This window comes from Amphiura filiformis, chromosome 11 (assembly GCF_039555335.1).
Source record: "Amphiura filiformis chromosome 11, Afil_fr2py, whole genome shotgun sequence".
Taxonomy (NCBI): domain Eukaryota; kingdom Metazoa; phylum Echinodermata; class Ophiuroidea; order Amphilepidida; family Amphiuridae; genus Amphiura; species Amphiura filiformis.
Genome location: NC_092638.1, coordinates 63,990,453 through 64,013,098, shown reverse-complemented (window position 1 = coordinate 64,013,098; position 22,646 = coordinate 63,990,453). Strand labels below are relative to the sequence as shown.

The following is a 22,646-nucleotide window of genomic DNA, read 5'->3' as shown; positions in this document are numbered from 1 at the left end:
ATTTAGTACGGTACTTTCTGTGAATCAAGTATGGCTTATTCTCTACATGTCAATCTTGAAATCATTAGCATAGTCCTTATAATAACGGGGGACCGCCTTGATGAGTAAATGACAGCAAAATACCCAAAACTCGGTCAGTGGACGGTGGAGCTCCGTCCATACATCATCCAATAGCAATTACATTATCGATTGGATTAGTCGACCGTGGCGGACAATTCGATCGCTCATATTGGTTTAATATTATCACGTGGTAATATTTGCATTGGACAATAGATTACTATAATGGTTTAGTACTGCATATATCGGTTCAGTAATCTTCACTAAGCGAGTTTATGGCTGGAAAGGTCACGGTGAATTTGCCGTGGACATAACTGCACTATGCCGGGGATTTATCAGATTGATTACTTCGTATACCATGTTTACTTGAATAAGATTGATTTTAAATTTTATTAACTGTGAAAGAATATGTTGTCTTGATTAAATAGGCTATATGTATTTTCTCTTTGATTTAGGGGCTGTGCAAGCTGAGAAGGGGGGGGGTAAGTTTGTTTTGACTATACCGGTATATCTTTAATGTTTTTAACTAAATGGTGTTAAAATTATTTGCTCGGACCTGTGATTCAAGATGCCGTTCTCACAAATTTCGTTTGCTGGGTGCCAATAGGGCTGTGGATGTGGTCCAGGAAGCTGTTCCATATTATTGTTATTTCACTCCAGAAAATTGATTTCAATTCTATTCAAATTCAATTCTTTCTATACCTGGAGTCTTCCTATTCAATTCCAATTCAATCCACCTTGCTTTAGAATTAATTCAATTCGATTCCAATTCAATTTGTCAATTTCAAAATCATTTCAATTCAATTCCAATCCAATGCAGTGAAATTAACAGCTAATCCATTTCAATTCAATTCTGAGCATTCATTTCAATTCCAATTCAATTCCAATTCCAATACAGTTGCAGTTTGTGTTAATTGACCAAAGGCACACTGCAAAATTGTGTCTAGAGATTGAACACTTTTTTGTCCTCGATTTGTAAACACATGTAAAATCTAAACACAAATGTCAAACTTCAAAACATTAAGTGTTTAATATCTAAACACAAGGCATCAAAATCAAATTACTAAACATGTTTAGCAGATAGCAATGTTTACAAATCGAGGACAAGATGGTGTCTAGAATGGTGTTTAATATTTAGACGCTGTTTTTGCAGTGCATGTTTTTAATGTTATACCAATTTTATAACACTTTAGTCAGCAACACAAAGTCAAAGTCAACAGAAGATACTTTATTGTAACTCACTTTTCACATTCAAACAATGCGAGTGATCCTTGACCTCTGGGTCCTATTTTATGAAACTTTGGAACTTCTTAGATAGGTGACTGACTTCCTAATATTTGTCTTAACTTCTTGTCCACCATGCACATCATTTTCTAAACTTAAGGTGTGTGGTATGATTGATAATGGGACCCTGTCCCCACACTGACCTCAAAGATGTCAAAAATCAAGGTTTTGATACTATTACCGGCATAGCCCCTACTTGTTACACCCAAAATCCTTGTACTTTTGAAAAGTGTGAAAAAAGCTGTCAAAGATATAGGCCTAAGCATTTTCTTTAATGGTTTTCTCAAAATTTGTTCAAATGTACAATGACATTTGAGCATAAAAATTAGGAGCTTGAGAAAATAAGGGCTTTATGATCAGTGCCAAAAGTTTGAGATCTTTGGCAAGTTGGGGGTCTCATACTCACATTATCGATCATATCAAGCAATTTAAAAGATTGGGAATGCTAAGAATCAATTTGCATCATGTTAGAAGATATTAGTGTCTTTATGAACATAGAACCTATAATTTTCCACATGACAAGAGAGACAGTTGATATTCTTCTAAAGAAAGATTAAGAAGAACTCCAAAAAAGTCTCAAAAAGTTGAACTATACCTGTGTATGAGAAATGATATCATATACTTTTAATTTTCTTCAATATAATTATGTGTATTTTATGCTATCATTTTTAAATGAAAGCTTTTCAGATTACTTACTTGCAATATGTTTTGTAACAATTTATGTTTATGTTTTGTACCAGTTTATGGTGACCACTGTTTCTTTTTATTTATCATGTTTAGTGAAAACAGTTTGCTTGTTTAAACAGAGCAGAACTTCATGGGGGAAGGGTACTTTTTACAGGTGGAATGATCTGGAATCACAGACATCTGCTTGTGAATTGAAATGCTGAATTGAAATCAAAGCTGAATTTCATTTCAATTCCACTTCATTCTTCATCACTCAACTTGATTTCAATTCCAATCCAATTCAATTCTTCATTGCTCACGATGATTTCAATTCCAATCCAATTCAATTCATGCCCAAGCCCACTCATTTCGATTCCAATTCAATTCCAATGCATTGAAATGAAAATCACCCAAATTTCATTTCAATTCAATTCGATTTCAATGCATTGAATTAACATTATTCCATATCAGTGCATTTTGCTATTGTGTAGAGTATTGAGGCAATCCTGTGTGTAATTTTGGTTAATTTTGATGGACAGGATTTTAAGATATGACCTTGTAAAAAATTCTGAGTTTCTTTTTTGGCTTAGTGTAGGCCTATATTGCTGCATGGTTGACTGTGTGTGTAATCAGTGGCGTCGATTTGTGGATGAAGAGGTCTCTCTGGAATGGGTTACGTTTTTGGCATCGAGAAAACTAAGAGGGGGGTGGTTACAGGACTTTGGCAGTTTTTTCATAGGGCATTATGTAATTATTTATTGTTACATTTTCAGAGATGGAACCGAACCGAGACTCTTCACTCTTATATGACAATTTTATGGCAATGATAAACCATTTTATTTTTTTACATTCGTTCAAGTTGGGATCAATATGAAAAAGTTTGGCCACAATATGAGCAGAAAAGTAGTAGCACAAAGAGCAATATTTGTTTACTACACGACCTTGTATTAGGCAAGCATGGGAAAACCCATTGTTCTCCCCATTGTTCACTCGTTATGGCTGATTGATTTCCATTGTTAGGAATTCCCCTGCACATCGAAAAAATGAGTTTTGATGATATTTATTATTATTTTGGATCAAAAAGTGCCACCTTTTTCTATCCACTAATAAACATGAATTTTATATCATCATAAAGATAAATTTCTCAAGAGTTTATTGCAATGCGAAGACAAAATTTAGCATGTTCTAGTGAAATGTTCTGAAATTATTTATCAAAAAATTTGCTCAAAAAACTTGAAAAATGCCTCATTTCCCATTGAAAATTGAAAAATATACAATTTTCCAAGTAAAAAGAGCCACCTTTTCCCAAAACTAAATGGATTCATAATTTATATTATTTGAAAGTAGATATATCAAAGTTTTTTTAATCGAACGAAGATATTTAAAAACATTTTTTCATTTTCCTGTAGTGGTTGAAGAAAGGTAGAAAACTCGACATTTTTTAAATAAAATTTCCTGTGTTAAAAAGACCTCGCTTTCCAAAAGTCTTCCCCAGGCCCCATACCCCCACCACCAATTTTAATCTCCCATAGAGGTCATAATTACCCGCATAATTTAATATTGCACAGCCTTTTCCAATCAATCATCATAAAATGTTAGTATTTTTCATTTCAAAAATGAAATTTTAAGGATAAATTCAGGAGAAGTTTGGCGTACATCAGGTCTGGCAACGGGGAAATATATATCAAACTGGCAACCCAAAACAATAGGCGATCACTGACGTGTGTTATGAAAAATAGCTGATACGGAAACATACATGGGTCGGTCAAAACAGTGGAATATTTCAATTTATGTATTCATTTGAGAGTATATATTTAAGTTCACAATAAGGTAAGTACAAGAGCTTCGTTTAGAACTTCGAATGGTGTTTATTACTGTTTTATTTGCCCATAACAAATGCTTTAATCTGCCGGTTGTCTGACCGCAAGATTGAACATGTTGCTGCTGTTGTTGATCAACATGGAAGATTTCCGGTACCCGGGAGTTTTATGCCCTTCGGAACTCGGGTTTTGCACTAAATTTGTCATGTATGTCCAAGCATGATCAATGTAAATGAAGTGGGAGCCGCTTTTAGCTTTTACCAGTCATGGATTCATTTAGAAAATAAACAGATAGCACCCTGCATGCCTGTAGGCTGTAATCTATATCCGTGAAGCTCATGAGCTGCAAATAAAACATGAAAATGTGGGTGAATCAACATCATGAACATGATCAATGAAGAATCAATAGGCCTAATTAATGCACAATGGCATGTTGAATGTAAATTGTAAACACATTAGGCTAATGAAGGTCAATGTTATGTTTAGCGTCACCCGCCCGCGTTTGGATTTTCTGGCCGCGTTTGTGATGCCAAAATCCCAAAACAGTTCATTATTTTGTATTTTGTACACAATTAGTTTCCAGTGGGGACACAAGCACAAATGCCAATGATAAATCAACCTATTCCAACATAAAAAAGAACTAAAAACAAGATTCTGTTATCAAATTGAACTATAATTGGCCATTACCCCAAGGAGGGCTGGTTTGGGACCAATAATGTGGACAGTCATTTAACAATTTATGGCCTTTTAAGTGAAAGCTGGTATAAATACCTGGATGGTGAAAAATATTTTTAATACAAATTTGTTGCTTCATATGCCTTCAAAAAAGGCCTACTGTTGATTAGAGTTGTTTTAATAGAATATTGGAGGGTATATAGTGCGACAAGTGTTGATGAAGTGGCTGCTATTTTGTAATTAATGAAACGTTGCAAAATAATGAATAATGAATAATGAAAAAGTTGCCTCATTGTGGTTTGAAAAAAATGTTACGCTAAACATAACATTGACTTTCATTAGCCTTAGTCTGCAAGGTAAACTTTAAAAAAACCGGGCAAAACAGAATTAACAGATGTGTCATTTATCAGTATGACATTTTCGTTATTGATGCTGCCATATTTTAACGTAATGCAGCTGTACTAATTTAGTAATTGCACCAGTTCCAATAATCCGGCCGGGAGTTCCAACAGGCATGACAGGTGCTGTGTATGTGTTTAAGGTGGTACTACACCCCCTGATAAAATTTTGTGACTAATTAGTAATTTTGCGTTTTTCTCAAAAATTAACTACACACTGGTAACAAAAGTTATGTATAGGGGCAAGGAATCCATTTACTTCACTGAAATTTCAGTGATTCAAGAAGAGTGGTTCATTTTAAAGGAATGAGATACATTTTAGCGGTACCTCTTTTCTTATCATAAATACCGCTTGTCTTGATTCACAGAAATTCCAGTGTAGTAATTGGATTCCGTGCCCCTGTCACTACCAGTGTGTTATTATTTTTTGAGAAAAATAGTTTCAATTTATCAAGGGGTGTACATGTAGTAGTCACCTTATTGTGCATTCACCTATCCTGTAGGGTTTTTTCCAACCGCCCTGACGACTGAATTCTTGGCCTATTTGAGTAAAAGTGGTCCTAGAACTGTGTCTTGGGGTACTCCAGAGTCCAGATCTAGTCCACAACAGTGCTGTACGGTGCAAAAGCTGATTGAGGAGCCAATGGCTCCTAACTTTAAAAATTTTCTTATTTAATGATAAAATATGTCCATGTTGAGACTAAGTTATTTGTCACATTTGCACTCAACTCATTACTTTTAATCTATGCCTAACACTACATCTTATTGACAACAAATAACAATACGGTACTCAATTTATTTTTATATAATTTGCATATTTTACAAGTACCGGAAGAAATTATGGAAGGTGTGGGTTTTCATTGCTCACTAGTGCATTTTTCTGAAAAGCGGCTTGTCAAATTCAAAACTTTTTTTATAAAAAAGGACTTGATGAGACAAAAAAATATGCTGAATAATTCATTGAAAATTGTGTGTTACTGTTTATGAGCTTTCTGTATTACTTTTAATATTTGACTGACTATATGAGTTTTTGCCACTTTGCTGGCAAAAACCGTATGTATACCCTAGCCAGGTGGGTGCGTAAATCTATATTTACGCACCGTATACCCTAGCCAGGTGGGTGCGTAAATCTATATATTTTCTTAATTAATGATGTATTTAATAAATAAATAAATAAATCATAAAATAAAAAAAATTCTAAATGGATTGTCGTAAATATTTCAGTTTTTAATATCATACAAAGTTACATGGCGAGAATCCATGGATTCTTGCAAAATTCCACTGGGATAATTTAAGGATTCTTGCACTTGGTTGCAAATTTCTAACCCTCTAACCCTGTCTGTAGCTTGGATCAAGTTGCACCCAGTCACCTACCCACCAAGTTTGAGGGCATGTGAACTGAGTACCTCCAAGAATGCAGTGACAGATCATGCCTCTATACCGGTATATGTATATGTACATGTAGATGAAATAAATATGACACCAAAATGGAGGATGTATTTTGACCCATATGGTTTGTAGTTTTGGAAAAAGTTTTTTTGCAAGTTTTTTTAGAAATGACTTGACTTGACCCAATGACACTGCAACTTATGACAATTTAAATTAGTTGAAATTCCTAAAATCCTTTTCAAACATTTTTAAAATGTCTTCATGCCTGCTGTAGGTACGGTACATAAAAATTGAAACATCTACAATCAAAATGGCGGAAGGTGGTTTTGATCCGTGTGAATGTATTTGGGGTCATGAATCGGCAATGAGACGACTCATAGACATGGTAAGTGATACACAAATGTTCTTCACCTTTGTTCCACATGTCTAATGCTTGATTCTCTGTTTTTGTCTCACTTTTAAAGATGGCTGAAGGGGGTTTTGATCCGTGTGAGTGTATATGCTCACACGAGGGTGCAATGAGGAGACTTATTAGCATGGTGAGTGGGTTGGATCAGAAACGATATCTTACACTTCCCACAAGGCATTCCTTCCATTTCATTTTCAATTGTTTGTATTGATTGTTATAAAATAGTGCAACATGGGTTGATGGTGAAAAAATGTACAATGAACAGAGCACAATCTTGCAAAATGTACTTATTTCATAACTATCGACCCATTTTTGGCCAGTCTGATCTCAAAATGGAAACAAAGGGAACCTGTAAAAATGTGTCGTTTGATGATATGAGGTGATACATGTACATCTTTTTGCAAAGGATTCTGGGAAGGGTAAGATATCTTCTCTGGGGTTTGATTATACCAGGGACCGTGTATAAAGGGACTGGAAACAGGTTATTGATAGCTATTGTCAAGCTATTGTTATCAGATTATCTTTTCGACCTTCGATTGTATGCGAGTTGCGCCGAGGGCGCTGTTTCAATTTTATTATTTACTCATGTTGCCCTACTAAATATAAAAAAACCATCAAAATATTCCAATATCTTTTTAAGTTTATGTAAAATTGTGTAAAATGTCTATCCTTTGTCGAACACAATTTCTGTGTAGCATGGAAAATCATTTAACATAGGATTTTGAAGGCAAAATGTGATAATTTTGTGGAGACAGAATGCTAGAACAAACAAAATTATATTTTTTCTGGAATGTGTACACCGCACGCTTGGTATTCCTGATTTCGATACTGAAATAATTCTTAAGATAATGTTCTTTGAAGATTTATGTTGGCATTTCTAGAGTCTGTCATTATAGACAACATGTAGGCTCATTTCGCAATGTACAAGACAAGCCACACGCTGTGTTGTAACTGTGCTTGGATTCGTACCAGGGTCTTTTGATCAACGTATTATTCATGCTTGCTCAACTGAGGATAATTTGTAAACCAGCAACTCCCATGGTACAATGGGTGGAAGCCATTTCCAGTCCCTCCATACAAGGTCCCTGATTATACTCTATATCTGTCCTTATTGAAGTATGAAGTGAGGCACGTTGTAACTTTTTATTGGATGAGTATTAGCCTTAAAAACATTCACTGTTGTAATGTGATTGGAGATTTGCCACTTAGTCTATAAGGTGGTACTACACCACTGGATAAATTTTGTGACTAGTTTTGCATTTTTCTCAAAAAATAACTACACACTGGTAACAAAAGTTATATACATGTATATATAGGGGCAAGGAATCCAATTACTTCACTGAAATTTCAGTGATTCAAGACAAATGGTTCATTAACTTCATTATATGTTTTTTAAAGGAATGAGTTACATTCTACTAGGACATTCTAGCGGTACCTCTTCCCTTATCAGAAATAACATGTATACCGCTTGTCTTGAGTCACTGAAATCCCAGTGTAGTAACTGGATTCCTTGCCCCTGTACATAAGTTTTGTTACCGGTACTATATTGATATTATTTTTGGAGAAGAATGCAATAGTCACAAATTTATCAAGGGGTGTAGTTCCGCATTAATTGCCTCTTGTTTTAATTCCCATTTGGTCTAATTAGTGGAATTAAAAGTTAGACCAAATGGGATTGGACCAAGTGGCATTTGCCTGAATAGGAATAAACTAAATGATTTACTCTGCTTAAATTTGATTTCATACTTCAACCAGATCTATAGAGTATACTCTTGCTGCTGTAGTTGTAGTGTATGTAAATGTATGTTGTTTTAATGTGCAATAGTGCATGCAGTAATAAAATGAACCCAAAGGTAGGTGTATTGGAGTCCACATGCTATGACAAAGGGTTGCTATGTCGAAGGTTCGCTATGTGACATGTTGAAAAGTGACGTTTGTTAGGCCTGTGTATTTTATTAGTTTCCCGCCACCCGCCCGTATCACCTTTTCAATTTGACCAAAACTTTCATTATTTTCATGAATAAAAAAGTTAATTATCTGAAAATTGAGATGGAAATAATCAAAGTTGTAGGGGTAGAGGATGTGGTAAATAATGAAAATTTAAGGATTACCTCATCATCAGAGGCGTAGCCAGCTTTCTTGGTCAGGGGGGGCACCATAAAACTTTGGAGGCACAGACGAAAAAAATTGCAGTTGCATCATACAATACATAGAGACTGTATGTCTTGAGCTTCCCGAAAAGGGCCTTATTGGGATGATGTCTTGCGGCGTGGCCTGAAAAAAATGGTATTTTACACTATTTTCGCCCATTATCCGGCTAAAAAAGGGCTTTGTTGTTACAATGTGCGCGCGTAGCGCGGAAAAAATTTGTATTTGACACTATTTTGGCCCTGAATTTTGCTAGAAAAGGGCTCCTTGCCCTTTTCTTTTCCTTTGCCCTCTTGATTTTCTCTTTCATTTTTTGTCAGAGGGCACTTTTTCTTTCATTTTTTTTTGTCAGGGGGCACTCTGCCCCACCTGCCCCCAGCTACGCTACTGCTCATCATGTTTCTAGTGATTACAAAATTGCTAATTTCTTTTTATTATAATAAAAACAAATTCAAATCTTTACTCAATCTGTTGCAAAATGTCTGTAATGATGATCTATGCATTAATACCTGATTTGAGATGGTCTTTCATCAACAATATAGGTAATAGCCATGTAAATGAAAGTTTTGACAATAATGAAATTTTCCAAAATAATGAAATTTTCCAAAATAATTAATTATATAATGAAATCATGACCTCATATTTCACAGAAAAAAATGTGACGGGAAACTAACCATTTCATTTCATTAGCCTATATCGAATAAGGTTTGCCTGGGCCTTGGCTATGGCAAAAATGGAGGTTTGGGGTAAGGGTTAGGATTAGATTTGACGAAGCGAACCTTATTTCATACTTGACATAACACACCTTATTTTCGACATAGCAAACCTTTAACTTGGGCTCTATAGTTAACCAGCATGTTTGATGCATGAGTTCCCATCTTAGTTTTCATCCACAAGAGTGATTTTGATTTTGCAGTTTTGATCTCTAATAATTGTCACACATTGCATTGATCTCACTTAGAACTGGAAATTCATTTTCAAGGGGCATTTAAGTGATCCACAGCATCATCCCCCACTTTTCTCAAAAAAGTTGAGATTTTTATATCACTGGAAACCTCTGGCTACATAATGTTTATGTACAAAAATTTCTTCCAGATTAATTCGTTTAGCAAAGATATCGTGAAATTTGAATTTCGTTCTGGTATACCAGAACAAAATTACAACACATTGTCTATGGAGTAGTGTAATACACATAATCATGCATAACTCGCAAACGCAAAATCGGAATCAACTGAAATTTTGGGAATAAGCTGAAAAATTTCATAAAAAGAGGATGCTAGGATCACAAAATCCTCCTTTAACTCATGAAAATCTTAACCCAGGAATCAAAATCAGCATCTTGGAAAAAACCCTAATTATTTATAGTGGCATATTGTGGTGGTGTGTTTGCGTTCACTTTTAATTTCAAGCTAAATTTAGATTGTACACATTTATGGATTTTATAGGGATTGACTAGTACTATAATGTACATGTTGGAACAAGAAGTAAGTGTAAAATTTGCTTGCCTCAAGGGACTAACTAGTCAATTTGCCACTATATATAATTTAGTAACTTATCATCAGGTTTCAGTTCATCGCCCTTTGAACATTGAAATATTTTAGATATATTTACGTGACCCATCATGGCAGGTTATATGAACAAACCATTGACACTGGTATATTGATGGGTCCACTTTCAAATTCTCACCAGCACACCCCTAACAAAACTAAACATATACCCTACCCCCGAGAGTAAAATTAAAATCGCATCCAAATTTGACTAAAACATTGACATTTAAAAAATAAAAACTTTGAAAACATTGAAACATACATTTTATGTTTGTGACCAGCACTGCACAATGAGTGCTAAGTCAACAAAATGGCTTTTCTTTACTTCAAAGCTTTAAAAACATACCTACATATATCATGTAGCGGTCACTTATAACAATGGCAGTGGCAAATGCTATATGATTTCACTGATTAAATGTAGGTTTGGTTGTAATTTTATCCCCTTTTAATCAAGAAAGTATTAAGTGTTAGAAAAATACTATTTAATTCCCCTTTCCTGAACACACTGATAAGTCAGTGTTGGAAAAACATTGATATTTTTCAATACATTGAATCATTGCAACACCTAAAACCAATGTCATTCATCACTTAAAACCAAAAATGCAGTTCTTTTAAAACTTGGTTCAGAAATCTAAATTTTCATTTTCAAATAACTGCCATGTTTTGATAGACATGTATATGTAAACTTAATTTCGTAAATGTCATTATGTGCCGTGTGTGTTGAGCGTACCAGCATAAATGCAGAAGTAATAAACAATCATGCTGATTGGCTAATATAATGTGTTATTGGTTAATTTTTATAATACAACTAGATGACAGACCAATTGTGCCTCAATTTTGTTCATATACATGTATCATGAAAATCATTGAATTTATCAATTTATTCTCCTTTAAAAAAAATACTAAGTGATGCCCCCAGACAATTTGTTTGTTCAGATCTTATAGTTTTTGTCAGAAAATCAAATACTGATCTAATTTTAGCTTACACAGTCTCCCCATCCTTCCTTCCATCCCATGTCTGTGTGTGGTTTTACAATGATAAAAATAGCATTTTGTCCTGTGTCACAACCTGGGGTACCTTTGTGTTACATAGTAAAAATATGAAATGGTTCAAACATTTTACCTACACATCTCATTTGAAGTTGTTCATCTTCCTGAGCATTTTGACACCTTTTTTTTGGAAATCGGTTAAAAAATGAGAGAGTCGGCAAAAACAATCACAAAGTAGGGAGAATTAACCCCACCTCTTTTTCCACATTTACAATCATTCTGAGCAGGTATTAGTCTTTTAAATGACCTTCTGTATTTATTTACTTGGTTTAGATGTCTGGGAGTCCATTTAGACATTTTCTTACTAGATTCAAATTTTTAATGGGGGTTTTAAATCAAATTTACGATATGAATCCCTCCCCCTAATCCTCCTCCCCCTAATTCTCAGCCACCCTTGGCACATTTCATGCCAAACGTCATAAGAAAATAATTTAAAAATATTTTAAAACAGGATAAAAACATGAGTAATCTAGAATAAATCAGCCTCAATTTAAGACCTAATTGAATCTTCTAAGTGAAGGAATACTCAAGAGACAGCGTTTTGAAATCCAAGCTGCACATCAAAATGTAACAAAGCCACCTTTTTGGGTACCCCAGTATATATGACACAGGATCATAAATGTGTATTTTCACAATATTATTGTTCCAATGGCTACATGTAGATCCTGAAAAAGTGTAAGACTGAAAAAATGAGTAATCAATAATACTTATGGGTGTATTGATTGCCTTACAAGCCTTTGTGGATTTTGAAACAAGAATTTACACTAATTAAATTTTACTCTGCAAATAGAATGAAATTAAAAAAGTTTATGCTGCAATTTAACAGGGAAAAGCCATTTCTCATTTTCTCATTTTACAGGTGAGAGTAAAATTAGAATCTCAACCAAATTTGACTAAAATTTCTGAGATAAGATGATACTAATGTTACCAAAACTAAATTTCATGTACATAAATACAAAAGAAGGGGAAAACCTTCCTCGTCCATCGCCATATTAAAATGTCGTTATAAACAGCTGTTGTATTTAGCTTGCTCACTTCACATAAACACGTACCTGCATAGATGACTGTGACCCAAACTAGTTTCATGTGGCTATTTGTGAGTGGTTGTCGGGAGTTAGACTCTGCGCCAGTCTCAGTTAACTAATGTATTCATGTTTACAGCGTAGACTCTGTACAAGTATTACCTCTTCACAGTAGCATTTAGAGGATGGTTTCGAAGAAAAACAGATGTAAATATACATAGTAGGTTTGACAGGGAATCATAAAAACAAAATCAGGAAGTTAGATGTTGATTGTAGTATGCTCAAGTTAAAATTTGGTCTTATTTTGAAAATATGTATAGAAAAAAACACAATTTGCTAGCATGACATAAACATTAAAAAATTTAGTAAAAGTGTTATGGCAATATTTTGTACATACATGTATGGCTTAACATTGGCATCAGCATGTTGAGAGAAAAAATTAATTGGCAAAATCTATAGAAGCTTTTTTTTATTTTGCATTTTTTTGTTCATTTACATTTTCTTGTTTTTGTTGTTTTGAAATCGCACTAAATGGCCCCAGCAGCTTTAAAGTGGAACAGCTAGTACTGTGTTATTTAGCATGAATGGTTACTTTTGTAATGTATTTGTATTATATGTTTTAACTTTAATTTAGGTACTTTCAGATCATTAACAATATTACTAACCACACTGTTTGTTTACCAACTCCATTATTAAACAGTCAATGCTATAAATTGCATCTGAACTGCATTTGGTGAAAATATGTATGATGTGTCATTCTTGGTTCTCGTGAATTATAATTAATGTATATAAAAATCGCATTCAATCTTCGTTTGCAACGCAATTTGATCCAATTAAATGCTAAAAGGATGTTTTGTTTTTCTTTTTTGAATATAGAATATCATTTTGTGCTCTTTTAGAATGTAGGTTTTAGATACATGAGCATTTTATGCAAATTTTCATATGTGCATCAATGCATGTGTTATTGCTTTGAATCTTTATCCTCTGCGGGGGGGCACTTGTATTCCAAGGTGGATACCATGCTCATCCATGAATTTCCAAAATGGACACTAAACACATATTTTTTCAGGAGCTTCCATAATCCATAATGCCCTAAACATTTATTTTGGTCATGTTTACTACCCTAAAAATGTGGAAAATCTATTATTTTGCCATTTTTGACACTAAATGATATACTTTATGATGTTTGATGTTCAAGGTGTTGTCAAATAAACCCTTTTTCTGATTTTTGATATTTTTGACAACCTAAATGATGTCCGCACACATTGCTTGCCCATGAAAAACTACCCTTTTTACATGTTTTGGGGAAGCGCATGATATCTACCTCTAGCCTCTACATGTGCCCCCCCCCCCCCAATTGTGGCACATGTATATTTTACCCTGTTGTGTAATATATTATGAAGTATAACCATGTTTATTTTTATTTCATTTCAGCTCAGAGATTCCCAAAACACTTGTTCAGATTCACAATGTGACTTACAGTGTAAGTACCTACACAATGTATACAGGTTTGTTTTTTTGTTTTTTTGTATTCCTTACCTGGACTAGGGGACCTCAAGCCCCAACCCTCACTTCTGAGCAAATAGAGAACAACAGTAAATACTTTTTGTTTTCTTTCTTATTTTCCTAGCTGAATGCTCAGTGAATGTTAATGAAATATACATGTAGTGCCTCCCAGTGGCGGCACCAGGATTTTTTTTCAGCGGGGGGCAAAGTGAATTTCAGGGGTTGGCAAAATCAACCAATCTTGCACAAAATTGCTGCAAAAAGGGGTTTTTGCCTCAAAAGTGGAGGGGGCAAGAAAAATATTTGAGGCAAATGCCCCCCTTGCTCCCACCCCTGTAGTGCCACCACTGGTGCCTCCAAAGCCAATATGTGGCACAATCTGGTCCATCAGTGGTAGAACAACCATACTGTCTTAAAAGTTCAGATATAATAAGTTCAGTATGCCCACTGCTGGCAATCTGACATTGAGAAGTGTAACAGGGTCCATGTTGAAATTTCAGTATATGAAGACCATATTTTGCCCTTCCGTAGTTCACAAAGCAGACGCCGCACACCCCTACCAAAATTTCAGTTGAGTTCCCCCCAGGCATGTGCCCCGGGCCTAAGGGGAACATTGCCAAGAGACTCAAAAAGGCTTTAAAGGTAGCCCATTTGCAGTTTAGGGGGACCATTTTGCAGGATAAATTTCATTGTTTTTCATAAAAAAACCAGGGCCTTGAATCAAGGCATTAATTAGCCAGAGGGGTGTCTCAGGGAACTTAATATATTATCGGGAATTGCCTCTCACGCATGATCGCACACAGTGAATGCCCCCGTCATACTCCATGGCAAGCGGCAACAGGCAAGATGTATTAACCAATGACAAGCTTCAATTGTGTCCGTTTGTCTGCAATGCGCGTGCGTCACGCCCCTCAGCGACAAAAGTATGACACAAGCATTTGGTCGAACCTCATCTCTAACATGATAACTGACATAGGTCAATATCCTTCCCGACATGCTTAGTAGCCAAGTCCGTAGAAGATTATTATTCTTGTGATCCACACACTATGTACACATAAATACATTTGGCCACATTTTATTATACGATAAATACAAATTTATTAAACATGGTAACACATATTCTCTAGCAATCGGTTATACGATGGAACTGGTAGGCATATTATAAATTCGGGATATTAAATATCTTCCTGACCAGCCAGATCAGCGCATGGTCAAAGACGATTCCTTACTAGCCACAGACCGTCCGCTGGAATTAGTTGAACATGAACCATTCGTTATAATGGCTGTTGGTGGGACCTCATCTCTCTACATCGATTGAAAAATTGTGATCTATAATCCCCGACATTGCTCTTATGAAGTCACATCCACCTGGGTGTCTTTAGGGTGTCCAAAATGGTCAAAAATACCTTATTTTACAAAATCAGGGTGTCCACTTCCTATTCACTCCATTATAAAAATCAGAATGTTAGGGTGTCCAAATTGAAAACAGGGCGTCCAAATGACACCTGGACACCCCTCTGGCTAATGTCTTGCCCTGAATTTTCATCTTCTCCCCCACACCATTTCAACAACCTGTGATTTTAAGCATAAGGTACATGTAACACTGTGCAATTTATTTTATTTACTTCAGAAGTGGTTTTTTTTCTTGCACCGCCAAACATATGGCTGTTGATAAAATTATACCTGTCATACCCATTTAGCTTTGAAGCATTCACAATGTGAACTACATTTAGCTGCGTCATAATTAACTCGGTTACCTAGCAATATCATGTTATTTCCTTTTTTATTCAAATCATAATATTAATTGGTTATTGGTTATCAAGCTAAACACAATAATATTTGAAGCCCAGTTTATTGACTCCTAAACAAATTAGCTGTAGTAAACATTGTGATTTTGGGAATTTCAAAATTTTTCATTTTGTGACATTGCTCACAGTTAATTTCCAGTGAAAAATACAAGATAAATATAATCCCATTTATTAACATTTTTTAATTAATGAATTATTACTACTATAAAAGGACATACAATATACCATTGCCAAGCCTATTTTGCTTATAAGTTAAAATTAAATATGTGATGTGATCAAGCAAAATCAGTTGGAAGTTGTGAAATATTGATGCATGTATACCCCTGTTAAAAATATTGGGTATTTAAAGACCCGTTCAGTGATCCCGGTACAATTGTAAAGAAATGTTTATAAATTGCTTAAAAGTGAAGGATAAGTCACTCAAATTGTCACAATTTGGTATTTTGAAATGAAAATTTGGGCGAAAAGCGGAAGAAAACAGTAGTTGACAAAGTTGAACCCCATTCGAATGCATGTAGCTAATACTGTATGTAAATTACAGATTCATGTAAATGCCTTATTTTGCCGTAATTATGGCTTTCAGTTGAAATTATGGCTTTCAGGCTATGTTAGCATATCAATGACAATGACAAAGGTACCAAAATCTGAATTTTGATGTATTTTTACGATCGTCTGGATGAGCAAATTACTGAATGGGCCTTTTTTAAACAATAAATAACATACAGATTTGAGTGACAAATCCTAAATCAACATTTGCTTGATTGAGTCGCATACATCGTGTACAAATGATGTTTGACCTGTAGCATAACAACATTTTTCTGCTTGGAATCAGTAGCTAGACATGTTGATTTCATTGGTCTTGTTACGATATGGGTCAGTGAGCACTTAGTATTGAATAAGTGGCCATGACCATGAGTTGTGTGTGTGTTCACGGTCTAGCGCTATTTCAGATAAGTTTTATGTAAGACATTATTGTCTGTGAAATGAACAAGATTGTGGGGGGGGAGGTGGTGAGGGGCATGCATGCTAGTGTGTACATGTATACATGCATGTGTGAGGCAGTGTGTATCATCAGGGGGTGGGGGTGGGCACTCCAACTTTGGAGGTGACGCGTATGTAGGACTGTTAAGAACCCCTTTTTCAGCGTCATTGTCACCCGAAGACCCCTATTTTTCCATTTGATCTGTCACCCTTATTTTTCAATTTGAACAGCAACTTTCATTTATTATGGATTTTGTTACTTATTTTGAAAAAACAAAGAAATTTTAAGCCATTTAGAACTAGAAATTTGATTTTCGAGGTTTTTGTGGCACTATTTCGGCTCTCAACCAAAGGTTCCATTTAAGAAAAGGTCATGTTCTCACCCAATGACCCCATGTTTTTTACATTTTGCTCTCACTAAATGCCAAAAATCATGCTCTCACCTAATTACCCCATATTTTTTACATTTTGCTCTCACCGAATGCCCCTTACTGCGAATGTGCCAACCCTACACCTATATCCATTTCATATTGAAGTGCCCCCCCCCCCGTATCATCGCCACAACTATTGAATTGGGTCTTATTTCAAGTAAAGAAAAACAAAAGAAATGGCTTGCAATTTGAGTTTAATGATTTTGACCTTTAGTGCTATTTTTGCATGGAATATCCCACAAAATCCTTAATACATGTACGTCGTTATATAATAATAACCATCCATATAATTGGAAAACAGTCATTTGCGGATTTTACACAAATAAATCATACACATATAAAAATTAAAAATTGCTATCTATTTTTTGTTTTGCTTTGGGAGGAGCTGGTGAAACAATGAAAGTTTATTGATCATATCACAATTGTAATTGTTTTCTTGCTGGTACTGAGAATAATACTAGCATTGTAATTATACAAGCCATTATAATCAATAATTCTTGGTGTACGGTATACATGTCAGTTGTCATACTGTACATGTGTAAATCAAAAATATAAAACAACCTTTTAGATGGTGGTAATGAATTTTTTTAGGCAAACAAAAAATTATAAAAATGAATTAAAGAATTACATATGCAAGAAAGATACATTCAAAGAGAGAAATTATTTCATTTGTTTGTCTTTGTGTGTATGTGTACATACATTGTACTGTGATTTCCTTTTTCTTCCATGAGGCAGCTTCACTGTTGAGGCTCTTCATTTTGTGTTTGAGAAAGGCTATGTATATCTTCTAGCTTCACTGGTTATGCATAGTATGCAGCCTTGAATTATTTATGTAATATGTACAATTGTACATGAATGCACATTATATTGTATCTTTGGTCTTGTGGTGTTATTTTTTATCTGCTTTTCATGGAAACAAAAAAATATCATTACAAGACCAATATAATCAATATGTTTGCAGATTCCAATCGAAACACATGGCCAACATTAATTATTATTTTTATAATATAGGCAAATCCAGCTGAAAGTTTTTGCTAGTTTTGTGTTAAATTCCAGTTGAAATTTGTTCATTCCAGTTAGATAATGCATATTGCATATACATTGCGTAATGTACCAGTGGCGTAGCGTGGGTCATCATATTGGGGGCGCCGACCATGATTGGGAGGCAGCGGGTCTGATAGGGGTGGGGAGATAGAAGCTATTTCTAAATTTTCAGATCGATTGGGCCATCATTGGGGCCATGTGCCCCCAGTGCCCCTATGACGCTATGCCACTGTAATGTACACACCGAGTGGCGATCCTTCGACGTCTGAGGTTTGCCACATGACAATAGCGTTCTTTCATGCGCGTGGCAAGGGTAATTTCTACATACCAAAACAAAGCTCCACATTGGCCTAAAACTAGACTATTTTGTTTGGAATTCCAAAATATTTCACGCCTTTGCCACTTTTTATGGATGAAAATCATTGGATTGGATCTGAAAAAAATGTAATTGTTGAATTCGGTTGGAATTTCAAAATATTCCACAAGGGGGTGTGGTTTTCAAATTGAATAGCCCATCTCATCCCCATGTATACAATGTGTTCATCTCTGTCTGTACTAATATTGTCAACTTCCATGGTTTGTTTCAGTACCCGGTCCTGACGCAAACCAAGATGGTGGGTATTTCATGATGATGATGATGATGGGATGGTTGGTATTAGCTCTTGTTTTATTCCTGTTTAGACCAGCTAGTATGAGAGGACGAGGAGATGACAAACCAAGCCCATTAAATCAAGTAAGATATATACATATTGTCACAATCACTGTATTCGGAAGAAAAGGGGACGGGACAGTTTACCCCCTTTTAAAGTAATCTGGTATATATTCATCATTAGGACGTGGAAATGCCTTACCAAAACTATAATCTTGGTAGACACCAAAATCTGTAAATAAACTCCTCAACAAAAGTTTGGAAAGTTTTTTCAAGCATCTGTATCTCCAATTATTTGTGACATATTCATATCGTGTTGCATATCACTGGATAGCTACAATACTCCCCTTTACAATGACACCCAATTTGAAACAACAACATTTTTCACGGCTGAGTACACGCCTTGTGAATGTAGTGGGGTCTCAAAATGAATTTGCCAAATTGACCATTATTCTGTGCTCAAACAAAGCTAACCACTAACCCCAATAGCAGGTGGAAAAACCACAGGCAGCCACAATAGTCAGGCACCTTCTCCTGAATGCTGCTCACCGACCTGGTTACAAGTTACTGTGGGATGGAATTCCATTCTTCCACAAGGATTCGTCGCAGGTCATTCAATGTGGTTGCCTATGTGCGTCTTTGGCACGCACAGCACGATCACGCTGGTCCCACAAGTGTTCAATCGGGTTGAGGTCTGGCCCCCGGGTCTGGCCTGATGGCAGGCCATTTTGACCCTACTCCCATATTTTGTAGGTAGTCGTTGACTACCGTGGCTATGTGGGGCGAGCGGTGTCATCTTGGAGGATTGCATTACACTGTAGGTCCCAGATTGTGAAGTTATGGGATTGCAGCTTGCTGCACAGAATAATGGTCAATTTGGCAAATTCATTTTGAGACCCCACTACAATCACAAGGCATGTACTCAGCCGTAAAAAATGTTATTGTTTCAAATGGGGTGTCATTGTAAAGGGGAGTGTTGTAGCTATCCAGTGATATGCAATACGATATGAATATGTCACAAATGGAGATACAGATGCTTGAAAAAACTTTCCAAACTTTTGTTAAGGAGTTTATTTTGCAATTTTGGGAAATACCAAAAAAATTTTGTTCCTGATATTTTCCAACTTTGGGTCGGCATTCATTTGTACAGGAAAACTATATTTCCCCATTTTTAGAAATCGGGGTAGGTCAGGTCCTTAGAACATGTTTTCCTTTTTCGTCGCCTAATGTGTTAGTTTGTGATAGTTCATGAAATAAGTCATAAATCATTGTTTAATGTCAAAACAAATGGCAGGCTTGGTACATGTACATAGACCCTTCATCAGCCATATCATACTTGTAGATATGGATATTATTTTCTGTAAAAAAAAAGAAAGGCAGTTGTTGGTAAGCACTGAGTTTATGTAACTTGCATATTACTTGTGCCTACATGTATGTACATGTGGATAACGGATTCAGATACCAGAACAGGTGTTTTTTAGATGGTAACTGATGGTTATTACTAATTAGCTTTGATTGATGCAGTCATAACATTGATAATTGCATATTTCAAACTGTGACCACCACATCCACCAATATCTGTGCTGTAACTTTGCATTGTAATTATCCTTATGCATGACACTTCTTAATGTTTTGCTGTTTAGGTTTAGAAGACAGATTTTGAGAAATTTGTGTGTATTACAGTAAATGTGGACCTTATTTTGTAAATAGAATGTCAAAGAAGTAACAAGTAAACCATAAATAAATTCATCAGGATTGTCCATAATACATTATTAACAAAAGTTCTGTACAAATCCAAAATACCGAAATACTTTTGGATTTGAACTTTTGTATTTAAACAAGTAAACCACTTTGTAATTTTGTACTTTACTTTGTAAAATCTAATTAATGTCAATTTGTACTTTATATAGAAAGATTTTCTTTTGATCTCGATACAAAAATATTACCTACTACAATGTAGGTAATTTTAAGCTGTTACTACTACAGCCTTCGTCAGAGGAATTACTTGTTCTCTGAACAAGCACTGAGGGCGCTACAAGTTACCAAATGTCTATGACTGTCCTAATCATTATGTCACACTCCAAGATAGGGGGGGGGTGTGCCCCCAATCGATCTGAAAATTGAGAAAATCCCATGGCCTGGAAAATTGCCAAAAAATGGCTTGTGCCCCCCCCATTAGACCCGATGCTATGGTCGGTGCACCCACCCAATATGATGACCCATGCTACGCCACTGCTCCAAGAGTGTATGATCAGGTCATTCTGCTGACACCTTGATGAGAAATTAAACCTTTGTTTGAATATGTATTGCATATGTTGAGGAACACTGAAAATTACAGAGGTAACTATTTTTGAAATCAAGAGTTAAAATCTTTCTATATATGGATTACCAATACAGATGAACTTTCATGCTAATTTTGTACCTTTTCTTTTTCTTTCCTTTACAGGATCCTGGTCCTCCACCAGCACCCCCTGTAGACTAAACCTGATGGACCAAAGATGAAATTCTTGTCAACGTGTTGTCGTATCATGTACAAAAAATAATAGTTGGGTTTATAAACATATGGGACATAGTTTCATTATAATTACAAGTCTTTTATTGATCAATTTCCAGAAATCAATATTAGAGTAGACTGAATCATGTTTCAGCACACTTGACTCATGTCCCTATGGTAATTGCTGAGGGTAATTGTTTAATTGGGACAAAACCATGTGAAAAATCATGGAAAGTATATTTTGATGGGAATAATCAATAATTAGCAAATGGCGTAGATATAGATAATACTATGGCGATTTACTATTTTACATTATATTTTATGTAAAGAGATTGTAGACTTGCTTGACAAGAGGAATGCAATCACACTTCAAGATAAATCTAAAGGCTAGTATATGTACGAGATAATGGATAGGGTCATTTCCCAACTTACAGTGAACAGACATCTCTGGTGTACCCTCAAAGGCTCATGGGATTTACAGAAAAGGTGAAATCTGCCCAAGTCCCTAAATCTTGATCACATGACCAACTATGTAATTAATCTTAACTGTTAGGTTGACTATAATCTTTTGCAAGGTTCCCATTAGGTGGAGGCACCGTATTTAAAGTTAGCTTTGGAAATTTCATTATTTTCTTTATTTTTCACCCAGGGTAAATATCCAAAGCTAATGCTAAATACAGTGCCCCCGCCTAATGCTTTTAAACAAAAGCAATCGCATATACATGTACAACGTCACACATGTGCATAAGACCTTGTCTTGTGCAAAATAATATGTGCTAGGTAGTTAAAAGGAAATCTGCAAAACATTAGGCCAGGACTCATTTTATTGCATTGAAAATGTTACAACATCTGTTTTACTTGAAAACAATTAGTAACGTGTCTGTGCATGCCAATGATTCATTGGTCATTCAGATTGGAAAAAGAGTACCAATATTTATAATCACAGCTTATAATTGCAACAGTTTTATATTGTTTTGCCAGTCTCATGTTTCATTGGTGTGACAATATAATTTATTAATGAATACTGTAAAGTTTCTAATTAATAGTATTTTTTTTAGTTATTTGACTATTTATTAATTAATTTAATTATTTATGAATTTTTGTTTTCGATATATTCTGAAGTGTGATTGTATACAGGTACTGGATAGCTGATACATATCATGTGACGTGATCTTGTCCAATCAAACCAAAGTGGGCAATAATGAAATTGAGATACAGGCAACTAAAAGCACAAAATACAATAAAAACAAGGAAATGAGGATATGAAA

The 22,646-nt window shown here is 35.2% G+C and overlaps 1 protein-coding gene across 2 annotated transcripts; it reads left to right on the top strand.

Annotated features, from left to right (window-relative positions):
* The first annotated feature begins 3,698 nt into the window (after window positions 1-3,698).
* LOC140165137 (small integral membrane protein 14-like) lies at window positions 3,699-21,446 on the top strand. 2 transcript variants are annotated; one of them, XM_072188573.1, is made up of 5 exons: window positions 3,699-3,837; window positions 6,754-6,828; window positions 13,900-13,948; window positions 18,823-18,968; window positions 21,331-21,446. In XM_072188573.1, exons 2-5 carry the CDS (start codon window positions 6,754-6,756, stop codon window positions 21,364-21,366), a joined length of 306 nt encoding a protein of 101 aa, XP_072044674.1. In that variant the 5' UTR covers window positions 3,699-3,837; the 3' UTR covers window positions 21,367-21,446. The 2 variants fall into 2 exon arrangements, with proteins under 2 accessions (XP_072044674.1, XP_072044675.1); XM_072188574.1 differs by lacking the exon at window positions 6,754-6,828 and adding an exon at window positions 6,564-6,674 and having other exon boundaries at window positions 3,709-3,837.
* The last annotated feature ends 1,200 nt before the right edge of the window (window positions 21,447-22,646 follow it).